The sequence below is a fragment of the Cryptomeria japonica genome, chromosome 8 (assembly GCF_030272615.1).
Source record: "Cryptomeria japonica chromosome 8, Sugi_1.0, whole genome shotgun sequence".
Taxonomy (NCBI): Eukaryota; Viridiplantae; Streptophyta; class Pinopsida; order Cupressales; family Cupressaceae; genus Cryptomeria; species Cryptomeria japonica.
Genome location: NC_081412.1, coordinates 16080919 through 16093939, shown reverse-complemented (window position 1 = coordinate 16093939; position 13021 = coordinate 16080919). Strand labels below are relative to the sequence as shown.

Below are 13021 nucleotides of genomic sequence, written 5' to 3'. Positions count from 1 at the left end.
AAGCCTAGATTTTATGGTCCCTACAGGGTGATTCGCAGAGTGGGCGAAGTCGCCTATGAGCTTGAGCTTCCAGAGGGCAGTCGGGTGCACAATGTATTTCATGTGTCTAGGCTTAAGAAAGCTATTGGTCAGAGTGTAGTACCTTCTGCAGATTTACCTACTTTGGATGAGGAGGGGAAGCTCGTGTTAGTACCTGAGGCTATTCTGGACACCAGAGAGAGGAAACTCAGAAACAGGATAGTGAAGGAGTATTTGGTCAGATGGAGAGACCTGCCGGAGGAAGATGCTACATGGGAGAATGAGCAGGTGATACAGCAGGCTGGACTGAGATTGCTTGAGGACAAGCAATTTCAAGGGGGGCGGACTATAATGTCCCCACTCTAGCAGATTGACCAAGTATATGTGCGTTAGCCTAGCTCTACATGGTCCCGAGGGCTAACGAAGGGTTTAAAGGGATCCTGGAGTGTTTTGGCCTAGTCATTTCCAGTTTGGGCCAAAACGAAGTTGATTTACTTAGTTTCAGGCATACTTACTATTTTTAGTAAGTCAGCAGGACACAACGGGGGCTAGTTTTGGTGATTGGATTTGATACTCCTTGGCGAGAGCTTTCCGACGAGCTATCACTCACGCTATTCGAAGTCCGATTGCTAATATATTTTAATGCCTGAAGTTTTATTAAAGTAACATTTAATTTAATTGTAAAATATTAAAGTGTTACTTTAATATTTATTTTATGGAGATATGTGTAAATCAAAGGGGCAACCAAGGGAGACATAAGTGAATATTTTAATATGTTTTATATTGAACATGTTTTATCCCACATTGCTTGAGTGAGTTGGGTCGCCCCTTGGAGAAAGAATAAAAGGGAGCTTTTGTGGCTTCATTAGGCAGGTGGAATATGAGAAGAATTTGGTGTGTGAGTTGCAGATCCGTTCTTGGCATTAGAGGACGTCTATCCTCTCTTGTGATATTCTAGACGTCATTCCCTTGGGGTTTGGCCTTTGGAATCCTTTGCTATCAGCTTCATTTACAGGCAGATTGGGTGCTTTTCCAGCTACAAGCAGCCGCATTATTTGGTTGCATTTCCAGCTACAGGCCGCGACACTATTCACGCGGGTACTATTCACGCGACACTATTCACGTGGGTACTATTCACGCGACACTATTCACGTGGGTACTATTCACCTGGCACTATTCATGCAGCACTATTCACGTTACTATAGCAGCAGAATTAGAAACTTTGGTTGGAACATTATGTCAAAATGCTGGAGTATTTAGTGAGTTGAAAATAACCTGCTATGTATTTGATTTTTGTTAATTCTGGAAATAATATTATAACAGCAGTAGTTCAATTTCCAACTTGCCTATTATTGTAAATTCTTTTTAGTTCATGTTATGTGGTTTCATACCCGTGCAAAGACTTAAAACAAAAAAAACATTGAAACATTAAACGGAGGAATAAGGAGTTGGCTGCAAACTGTTTGACTAAATTCCTATCAGCAGTGGGGTTAGTTTTTGGGCATTCTAGGGTGTCCATTACACAAGATCTGCTATTTTATAGATTATTTTGACCCACTAAAATGCATGTAAAGCCCCATTTTTAAAAAATGCAGTTAGAGACAAAATTAGTCGAAAACGGAAAAACCTATGGGCTATGAATATGTGCATTGCGAATAATTTTATCATGAGTAAACAGGGAAATTTTGGTCAAAACATGTTAACCACAAATTATTAGAAAAATGCAATTTTATTCCAGAAAACAGCATACATCAGCGAATCATGATTAATCAATTTTGCAGATAATACAGTTCATGTGGTCCATATTCAATAAAACTGGGAAATTTTGGTTAAAAAATGTTAACCACGATTTATTAGAAAAACACATTTTTTCTCCAAAAAACAGCAAACATCAGCGAACCATGATTAATCAATTTTGCAGATAATACAGTTCATGTGATCTATCTTCAAAAAGATAAATAGCTAGATGATAAGTGCTGCCAGTAGCAAAGATGGAACTAGAAATAATTCATCTACCATTATACTGCACCATCTTTGGAGGTTATTTTCTTAATTCTATGCTATAATCTTTCTCTCCACTTCCAGTATTGTTTTTTTCTCACTTTTGTGTCCTGCCATTGTTACAAGATATTTCACAAGGCTAAAAATATTATTCATAAAAGGCGATATGAAATGACATGAATCAAATTAAGAATCATTAACCTTAAAGCATTTACAATCTAGAAGCACTTAATGCATCTTTGAAGTTGCCTATCGACAACAAAAATGTAAAATAGGCACTAATCACAGAAAAATATTGTTGCATTTAAGTGAAGAAAAAAACCAAAAATTAGTTAGCATTACACTTATAATATAAAGCTGTGAGATCATTGGCAATATACCTGATAAAGGGAAAGGTCACTGGCCAACTGGCTTAGCATTCCACCAACAAATGCATCGCCAGCACCTGTTGTATCCACGGCCTCAACTTTCATACCTTTCACTCGCCCACTGAACTCCTGCAAAAAACTTTTCCAATCCCTTAGATCCAGATATAAAAAATGTAAAAGGCATAAGTGTTAGGATTCATCAAGTCAAATTTATGACTACAAAAAACTCCCGCCTCATTGTGTGTGCGAGCACGTGTATACTTCTTTTATCAATAAAATAATAATAATAGTATCAGAGATGCATATCTGGATGCAGCAATTCACTCAACTTGACATTTATAGAAAAGATATCTTATTATTTTCTGATTGGACCTTTTTAAATAGATGGCACACTCGCCGAAAACTCGGCGAGTGACAAAAACTCGCCGAGTTTTTGGACCTGGCGAGTAGTAATGACTTCTACTCGCCGAGTTTTTGGCGAGTTTTTGTCAAAAACTCGGTGAGTTTTAAAGAAAAACTCGCTTGGGTTAGCATAACAGCAGAAAACGGCCAAAAATACATGTATTTTTTGTTTTTCTATATGGTTTTGGGCTGAGAAGGGGGAAACTCACTTGGAAGGGCCACCCTAAGAACCCACTATGCCCTCAAGTAATCGCCGAGTTTTTTGGTCTATCCGTCAGGATTCATATATGGAATATAACATTTAAGTATAAGTGTCACTAATACTTTAAGTTATATTCCATATATACTGTCAGGATGTTTGAGAGTGGTTTCAGACCTCCAGGAGTTATAATGCAAAATCTAGTTTTTGGAGGATTCTTCAATTTTCCAGACTTAGTCAAATTTCAGGATCCTTCGGCGATGCCCCTTGACCCCAACTTGGGGGCGCTGCCCCCAAACCCCCGTCGAAAAATATAGGGGGAAACTGCGCTGATGGAAGTAGGGAAAATTTAACCTCCGAGTTTGATTAGGCTCCATATAACAACTAATTAGCATTGAAGAAATCCCAGTATTATACATTTTAGAGTTGAAAGTTTGAAACTATGAGTATGAATGATGAAATTTCAAATATGATGAAAGTTTGAAAGTAGTTTTAGCTAGGGCTGGGAAGAGGAAGTTGTATTTACTTTTGGTTTTACAAAAACTATTTACTATTTTGCTTCCAGCCATCAGCATTTCTCATGAGGATGCGATTTTGTAGACACTTTGCATTTAAATATATCTAGAATCAACTTGTTTCTTTTGTGTTATCCTTTATTGACTCATTGGATGCATCTTCTCATTAAATTTTGCAAAAAAAATGCATTTTTTATTAAAATTAAGCGTGTTTTTACGTTGCCGAGTTTTTCGCCGAGTTTTTCCGAGTTTTTCCCGAGTTTTCGCCGAGTTTTTTTCTCAGGGGCTTGGCGAGTTGAGCCAAGTCGCGAGTACTTCAACTATGGATTGTGGGCAATCAAACTTATTAAGGAAGAAAAAGAAAGTGTAACATCTACCAATATAATCACTAACAATATATGGTAATTGATGAGTATAGTAAATGTAATCTACAGTCAAAGGAGTCAAATACTAGACTAATTTTTTTTTAAATATATAATTGATCCGATGATCATCACAGTTAGTGTAAAATCTATTTACAATTCTCTGGCATTAATTATAAAACTCAAATTATTTACATTATAGATACAAATTTACACATTTTGAAATCAAATTGAAAACATATGCAACAGATCTAATTTTAGCAATCAAGCTCTTCTATAACAAATACAAAGCTATAGTATTGTAATTATAAGTATAAGCAACTAAGAGTCATCTCCTATTCTCAAACAGTGAGTGACAAGATAAATAATACATTAACACTTGCATTATTAAACCTCTTTTGTTTCCTTTCTCTGTAACTTGAGGTAAAAGAGAGTGAGAAGATCATCAAGGTGATATCCACCCTACCACGCAGCATTAGCTTCTCCATGCTACTCCACTAGAGAAGTCCGACTCATCACAAAGGATCTAGCAGTAGGTGGCCAACATGCATGATAGAGTCTAAGGTACTGAGTGAATCAATAACAAACTAGCATGCTTGCACAACAAGTGTGTATATCCATTAATCACATATATTATAGTGTATATCAATTCAAAAAATGCACTTAAAAATGTAAACCAACAACAACAACGTTTATAGTATAAAATGTCCCAATCATCTCACTATGATAATTGGGCATTCAATAGGATAGATAAACAATACCAAGAAACAAGCCCATAATTGACTTTTAGTCCTTTAAATTCTATCTTAAATAATATATTTCCAAGGTAATGATATTTACGGATCAGTTCACCAAAGGATCTGTTGTGACGTTTTCACACGTCGCCCCCATTGCAAATGGGGACCCCCACTTTTTTGCTTTTAGTTAGATGTTTTACTTAGATTGTCTTGGCTTAGCAATATTTTCCTAGTTTTAGCCTATGCTTATGAGAGGGTGTCATATTGAGATCAAAGTTGTCAATTAGCTAATATTGTCAAAATACTGTCATGAAGCAAGAAATGTCGTCAAAGGAAGTGAAAAGTTGTCAAAACTGCAAAATTATCGCTCAAAACAATCAGGAAGAGTTTTACCTTGAGGATTGTTTGCCTTCATGAGGATTGAATTTCCCTCAAATTTCAAGCAAAAACAACAAAGTTTGTTGCAAGTTAATGAGGATTTTTTGTAATGGCAAAGAAGGTCACTATGAAAATCAACTTTCCTCTCTCGAAATTTGAAAATGAGGAAAATCAAATTCGTCCCCATAGCAATCGAATTTCCACTAAGCAATTGAATCAAAGATCAATTTTGTCCCTATGGAAATTGCATTTCCACTCCAAGTGGGAGATAAAAGGATTTTGAAACAAGTTTTAGAACAAAAGCAACAAAAAGTTCCTATGAGGTTCAATTTTCCACTCAGAGCATAAAGATCAACTTACCTAAGGGGGTTTATATCAAAAGTAGGGACAAAAGTAGGGACTAAACAGTCCCTATAGAGGTCAAATCTCCACTGGACAAAGTACCTAGCAAGCATTGAGCAAAAAGTTGGGACTGAATTATCCCTATACCTATCGATTTTCCCTCAAGATAATAAACAGGCAAAGGAACAATGAATTCCATAAGGACTGATTTTATCCCTACATGATCGAATTTCCACTTGAAGGTAAATGTGCTGAGGTAGAGCGAAATTGACTAATGTTGTCCTCACTCCACTCAAATCTCCAACAAGGAATTAAAGTTGTTAAGGTAAGATGAATTTCATAAGGACTAAATCTGTCCTTACTCAGGTCGAATTTCCACTTGGAAATAAATGTGCAAAGGTAATGTGAAATTCCTAAGGACTAAGGAGTCCCTATAAGGATTGGGTTTCCACTCTTGGTGTGGTGAAGAAAGCCAAAAGATAAACGGATTTCATAAGGACGGAATTGTTCTTATACATATTGATCTTCCACCAAGGTGTTACCAAGTTAAAACAAAAATTATCCCTATGAAATCCGACCTATCTCCAAGGGGTCCGAACCCATGTGTGGATCAATGAAAAGTTCAAGGGACAAACTTGTCCCTATGAGATGCGAATTTCCACCCTCATATTTCCCAAGCACTTAAATGAATTCAAATTACATTTGTAAGTTTTGTTTACAAGTCGGCTAAAGGGGAAAGATCAAGGGGTTCGAATTGAAAAGACACCCCAGCCGACCCTATTGGGAATGCTTGACAAACATACAAGGAGACATGGGAAAGAGGAAATTCAAACATTCAAATCACAATTCAATCTCAGGCAGAGCGAATAGGCAGACCAGCAAATCTACCAAAGGGAATCAGACCTTCAAAATCGCAGAAAATTAAGAAGGAGAAGGGTTGATCACAGATCAAAGCCCTCATCGCTTGTAAATAAGGGCCTTTAGGACATCCTATCAGGTCTTAGCAATCAGATTTGAGGTCAAATTCGCAGATTTTAATCAATTTTCCTTGAAATTTTAATGTGAAGGACAATTTTCAGGTTTTATAAGGGTTTCATGAAGCAAATTTTGTGAATTATAAAGGCCTTAAGATTTAAATGTTTTCTTTTTCTTTTTCAGGTTGTGGTGTATGGAGCGTGGAGTGAAGGACTTCACTATATGAAGAAACTCAAACAATGCTATGAGGAGGAATCAAGATTCAAATTCAAGAGAAGATGAAGGACTGATATCAAGTGGATATGGGGTGAAGCCCAATAATAAAGAAATTCAATATACGCAAGATGAGGAACCAAGTGCAAAAGATGACTTCACCAAGACAAAGAATTTTCAGCTCAAGGATCAGTTCAAAGGACAAGTCAAATGAGGCAACATCACAAATGCGAATGAGGAGGATAAACATGTCAAGTCTTGAGGAAGCTAGTAACAAAGACAAAAGGATATTTTACAATCCTGAATTTCCTCCGAGAATTCAAGAATCATTGCTAGTATGCCAAGGTGAAAGATTCAGTGGAGCAAGGCAAGTTAATCAAGTCTACAAGGCAAGCTAGGTGGCATCCCAGTCATCATTCATCCAATCAAAGGGCCCCAAGTCAAAATGTCCAGATACAATGAACCTGATGGATCCCATGAAGACACAAAGTTCGAGATACCTAACCTCATCTTCTATTAGTTCACATTCAATGTTATACACATCTTCAAATCATTGTAATTTCCTCATTGGCTGAAAAGGGTTACTTTAACTAATCCTAATTAGGGTTTCACCTTGTAATCTCAGTCGTTGATTGTGAATCAATCTGAGCCTTTGAAATGTAATGAGACCTCTATATAAGGCTTAGTGCTCTCATTTGTAAAGGTTAACAATTAGGAACTAGAAGTTAGAGTAGAAGTTAGAATAGGAGGGGAAGACAAAGATTGTTGCCAAGATCTTGTTGTAAGATACATGTTGATTTCATTGAAGTTATGGTGAATTATCTATGTTAATTCAATATGTTGCATGGTCTCTACTTCTCATTTAATTTAAAGTTGGTTAGATGAATGATAGATATCATTGTTAACTAATTTCCTCAACTGTCTCCTGAAAACATGGTTCATGCAACTCTAGAATGTGGCAGGAGCGTTGGTTAGCCCAAACAACATAACCAAAAACTCAAACCGGCCGTAATGGCACCTAAAAGTTGTCTTCTCAATGTCCTCTACTCTCATCTTGATCTGATGGTACCTCGACCTCGAGTCTAGGTTTGAGAAATAACAAGCTCCATGCAACTCATCAATCAAATCATCTATCTTGGGTATAGGGTACCTGTTATTGATAGTCTTTTTGTTCAATGCCCTGTAGTCGATGCACATCCACATCATCCCATCTTTCTTCACTAACACAACTGCTGGTGCAAAAGGACTCTTACTAGGTCTGATGTGACCCATCTCCAACAACTCCTTAATCGCCTTTTCGATCTCATCCTTATGCTTCTTGGGATGACGTTAGGGATGTCATGTCCCCTTTTACTAAAAATAGATCTCGGTCAATATTAACCCATTTTATTCTTTTATGGGTTAATTGGACAATCTTTGGGAGGATAATTAATTTAATATTTATGAATGTCCAACTATTATCAATGTTAAAAGGACATTCAAATATTAAATTAAATATTTTGAAACTTTGGGGTGTTGGAACTTGTGCCATTTTTGGAAAGTTACTACAGGATAATTTTTAGAAAGTTTCCACCATTACAAGTGGAGGAGAATCTTTGATGACTCAATGACAGCTATTGAAAACATAGAGTGGGAATTGGAACTTTTGGCATTTTGGGAAAGTTGTTGCAAGATACTTTTTAGAAAGTTTCCACTATTACAAGTTCAAGAAAATCTTTGATAACTCAATGATGACTTTTGGCAATTGTCATAACCAAATCAGCAAGAATTCCCAAGAAGGAAGTTGAATTTGGGCGCCAATATATTGCTTGCAAGATGGATACATATATTGTAATTTTGGTCATTTGAAGGGTATTCTTGATATCACTTTTTCTCTCATATTTGCAGATTTGCAGGAAGATTCTTCAATGGACGAAACCTTGTTGGAGTAGAAGGCTTGTGGATGAAAAACCATGAGCAGCAGGTGGTCAGAGGATGGAAACCCTTTGTTCATAGTGGGTAATCTCATCCAAAGTTTGCATTTGGGGCGAAGGAAGATAGGAGATTTGTTAGTTTCTTCAATTCAGTTTGTAGGAATTAATGGAGTTGTTTGGAGTGATTTAATGAGCATAATTGTGTGTTTGTTGTTGTTGTGAGTTATTTGTGGGTGCAATTACAGCAGTATGTTGTTGTTATAATGTTTTTAACAAACTATATATTCTTGTTGTCCTCATTTTTGTTTTCAAAAATGAAGGACCATAACATAATTTCTTTGTCAAAAATGAAAATTTTACTCTATGGCATGCTTCCCGAGGCAGAATTTCGCCTATCCTTGGACTGGCTTAATCCTCAATCCATCCTCGAACCACGTTTCAAATTTTGTCGCATTCTGGGTTCGTTTGATATGTCTTTCCTTCAATTTCAGGTTTTTTCTCCCTGACTGCAGGTGGGAAATTTTCCTTGAATTGCAAGTTTTAATGATTTCTTTTGTTTTGGTCTTTGTAGGGAAATTTTTGGCTAATTACAAATGCACTTTATTGAAAAAAAAACTTGTAACTTAACTTTTATTTCCCCCTTGATGCCTTTTGGCTTTTTAAGTTATGATAGGGAATTTTTGGATAAGTTACAAGTTAATTTTAAATTACATGTTTTTAAATAACTTGTAATTCTTTTCTAAAACCCCTATTTTAATGTCTTTTGCTTGTAATAGGGATTTTCAACCCCTATTACATATGTGCAAGTTATTAAAACTTGTTGTTAGGATTTTATTTTCCCTTTACAAGTAATTTGTAACTTGCACATCTCTTTCCAAAACCCGATTTTGCCTAGAAATGAAATAAAGTGACATTTTAAACTTGCTATTTTGTCCAAAAACCCCGATTTTCTCCATAAAGTGCAAATTGAGGAATTTTAAACTTGTAATTGCATTTCCAAAACCCGATTTTGCCTTGTGAAGAGAAAAGTGATATTTTAAACATGTAATATAAACTCCAAAACCCGATTTTCACTATTACATGCAAAATCGAACTTGTTCTTTCTTCTGAAAATCCCGACCAGCCAAGGAAAACATTGTTGTTGGAAATTTGAAGCATTTTTTGTGGAGAATTTGTTGGGAGATGCAAGGTGTTTCGGATTCTTCCCTATTTTCATGCAATTGCAAACATCTTTCACGCCATTTGGGGGTTTTTGTTTGTTGATTTTCTGCTAAAACGCCTACCACGTGGTTCTTTCAATCCACATTTTGGGGGATCTAAACTCCATGAAGTTGCAATCTCCCAAGGCGTTTTTGCCTTTCATACCTAGGCGTTGAAGTTGGAAGGAGATTTGGCCCCTTCTTGGGCATTTTATTTGCATTTGGTGCCACGTTTTTCAGCTTATGGCGTTTTAGTAAAAACGTGGCTAGGGTTTCGGATTGCGGTTAATCTCTATTTAAGAGCTATTCTTCCTTCTTTCAAAGATTGATCATCTTTTGAAGAGGCATTTTCAGATTGAAACAAGGTATGATTTCTTTTCTTTTCTTGTTTTCTTGTTTTCTTATTTTTCCTTTATAGTTATAGATTTGTATATATGTTGATTTTGCCCCAAAAATCGGTTTTGTGAGAGAGATTTTCCCCTTTGAGAAGCAATTTTTGAATTGCATTGTTCTTCCCCATTTTCCCTCTTTACTTGTATTCGGGATTTTAAATCCCGATTACAAGTTGGATGAAAATCATTATTCTTCCATTACGGTTAAAAAAATTTAACCATCTTTTGTTGAAATTCCAAGTTGCAAAGATGAAAAATATCCATCCTTCCAAAATCGGGTTTTTAGAACCGGATTGCATGTTCAAATTTCTTCCCATTTTCATGAAAATGTCATTCCCAAAATCTTTCATTTATATCCATCCATATCGCCTATATCCATACTTTCCATTCACGTCATTTCCCGCAAGTCTAATTCTCATTTTTCACTCATTTCTCCATTTTCCATTTTACAAGTATACTTGCATTCGGTTTTTAAAAATCCGATTGCATGTGCATTCTTCCCAAACTTGTATACTTGAAAAATTTTCCCCAAAATCCGAAATTGGTCAAAGTCAAGATTCCTAGCATTTCCCATCTTTCTCTCACAAAAACATGAAATGCAAGGGTTGGAGTTCTTCCCATTTGAAGGAGGAAAAATGATGGTTGCAGCTGATTATGATGTTGCTTTAACACTTTTAAGTCTTCATTGCAGTATACTAGGTTCTCCTTCAATGTCAGATTTGTCATCATCTCCAATTCCAAAGAAGATGAAGTATAAATATGATAAGTACCAAAATGAGGTTTCACCTTCTCAAGTTTCCTCTCCTTTGGATCGCATAAAAGATACGGAGATAGAGCATGTGGACATGTCAGAATTTGTCGAGAGGGTAGAGGATCCACAGGATAGCAATATGTAGTGGTTGTTGGACAGCCATATCCATCACGCATCTTCTTTTCCAGTGGCTGCCCTAGAACCTGAATTTTTTCTCGCTTGCACCCATCACTTTGACAAGGAGACAAGAACCATTAAAAATGATGATGGTGAAGCAATAATCCGCCTTGATGCAGACACAATTGAAAAAGTCTTCAGAATACCACCGGCACTTGTTTATATGGAAATCTCCAAAGATAGTGCAGCTGAGTACTATGTCAAAAGGGAAAAGGACTGCAAACATCATATTAATAGGTGGATTCATGAGCCACGAGCCGCCTTCTCAAGGTGGGCTAAGTTGTACCGCTGTGACTTCAAATGGGAGATTGGAAACATCATAACTCTCCTCAGCAGGATGATGGGTCTTAAACATTCTAATGCTTTTGAGCCCTGGATGTACCAGTTCGTCATGTTCATAAGGCACTCCCATCATATATCATGGGGAGAAGTCATCAGTGATACCTTGTGCGAGCAACTTGCAATAGTCCCTTCCACCATGACCTTCTATATGAATTCATACTTAGTGTATTTGGCAGCGTCATTCAGACATTTCCCCGGTCTTTCTACCAAGGGTGACCGCTCGCTTATACCTGTATGGGAATACTATGATCAGCTGCCTTTAAGACCCAGCAAATTGCATTTCAAAAGAGTTCAAGATGCATTCTTTAGTTACTTCATGTGCCAGTTTGACAGAACTCTAAAGAACAGAAGGGTATCAGATGAGGCATGGGAAAGAGTGAATGAGTATGGGTGCTTGTTTCTTCAATTCTCGACCTTTACCTATATGAGAGTCGGATTCTATAGTGGGCAGCCATACATGCTCCCTAGATACCCGACTGATAAGATCATACTTATGGAGCTGGGAAGACAAATCATGGTTGTGCATGCTCATCAGTCTGTCAGACATGAGGTCAAAATGGGGATTTCTACAACAAACCCATTGAAAATTGGCCGGTATTCTCTTGTCACTTCCGTCAAAGACAAAGCTATGGAGACTGAGATGCAAGAAATTAAACTCAAAAGGTTTAAGTCCAAAGCTGATTTTGATTACCGGGGTATGAAGGAAAAGATCAAAAAGTCCTTCGTGCACGTGCATCGTATTGAGGATATCTGGGTAGATCTCTGTACAGAAATGGAAATTCTGAAGATGGATTACTGTAGGCTTACTATTGAGCAGGTTATTGATTTGAACTTGGTGGATATTCCACAAGGGATGATTGATGATGGGCATGTACTTGATCCTGAATATATTTCACAAAGGGTTGAAGAAGCTCCACTTCCTTTAATCCAATGGTCGCATAAAGAATGCACGTCCATTCTTGAAAGATTTCAGCCTATCTTAGTGTTGTGACGTTTTCACACATCGCCCCATTGCAAATGGGGACCCATGTTTTTTTTGCTCGTTTTGCTCGTTTTCACTTTGCTTTTTTAGGGTTTTGTTAGTTTGTTAGTTGTCTGGATTTAGGGTCAAGCCTTAGGGTTCTAATTACCGTCTTTTCGGACCAAAATCCAGTCGTTTTTGAGGGCTTTTGAGTTTCCTTTTCTAGAATGCAAATTTTGAATGAAATGAATTCGCCAGAATGGTCTAATTTTCAATTGGAATGTTGAGGCAGAGCTTAAATTTGTCTAAGTGTTGAAGATGAAATGTGAATTTTTGTCCAATTGAATATTTTTGACCAAATTTTGACTTTTTTGAAGTTTGATCCTGGGCATTAGAATTGATTTGTTTTCACCTCGTGAAGTGTTAAAATGTGAAAAATCTTGTTATTTTGGCCTGTAGGAGCAAAATCGCTCCTGTCCCTCAGTGAAGGACGGGAGCTCGTTTTCAAATATTTTACTATTCCTACAGGGTCAAGATGAATTACGAATTGGAAGTGATGGAGAAAGGCGAGATCTTTCCATTGAATATAAATTGAAGATTTTCATGAGCACAGAAATGCCTCCAAGGGAAGAATCGCTCCTGTCCCTCAGTGAAGGACCGGAGCTACAAATCCAATTTTGCTTTGTCCTTGCAAGATTTTAACGTCTTGACGATGTGAAAAGGTCCAAAGAGGTACATTTTATCAAATGAATATAACTTGAAGCGCTGTCGGGGAA

The 13021-nt window shown here is 36.9% G+C and overlaps 1 protein-coding gene across 2 annotated transcripts in view; it reads right to left on the bottom strand.

The window, feature by feature from the left end:
- The window catches only part of LOC131048794 (probable fructokinase-7), a 139625-nt gene that overhangs the window by 49734 nt on the left and 76870 nt on the right, over positions 1 to 13021 (bottom strand). The window contains exons 6-7 of one of the 2 annotated variants that reach the window (XM_057982863.2): positions 2400 to 2516; positions 1971 to 2129 (exon numbers count right to left, since the gene is read on the bottom strand). In XM_057982863.2, the coding sequence (XP_057838846.1) occupies positions 2079 to 2129; positions 2400 to 2516 (168 nt within the window). In that variant the 3' untranslated portion in view covers positions 1971 to 2078. Of the gene's footprint in view, positions 1 to 1970; positions 2130 to 2399; positions 2517 to 13021 lie in introns of those variants that run through there. The other variant, XM_057982862.2, reaches the window with a different exon arrangement.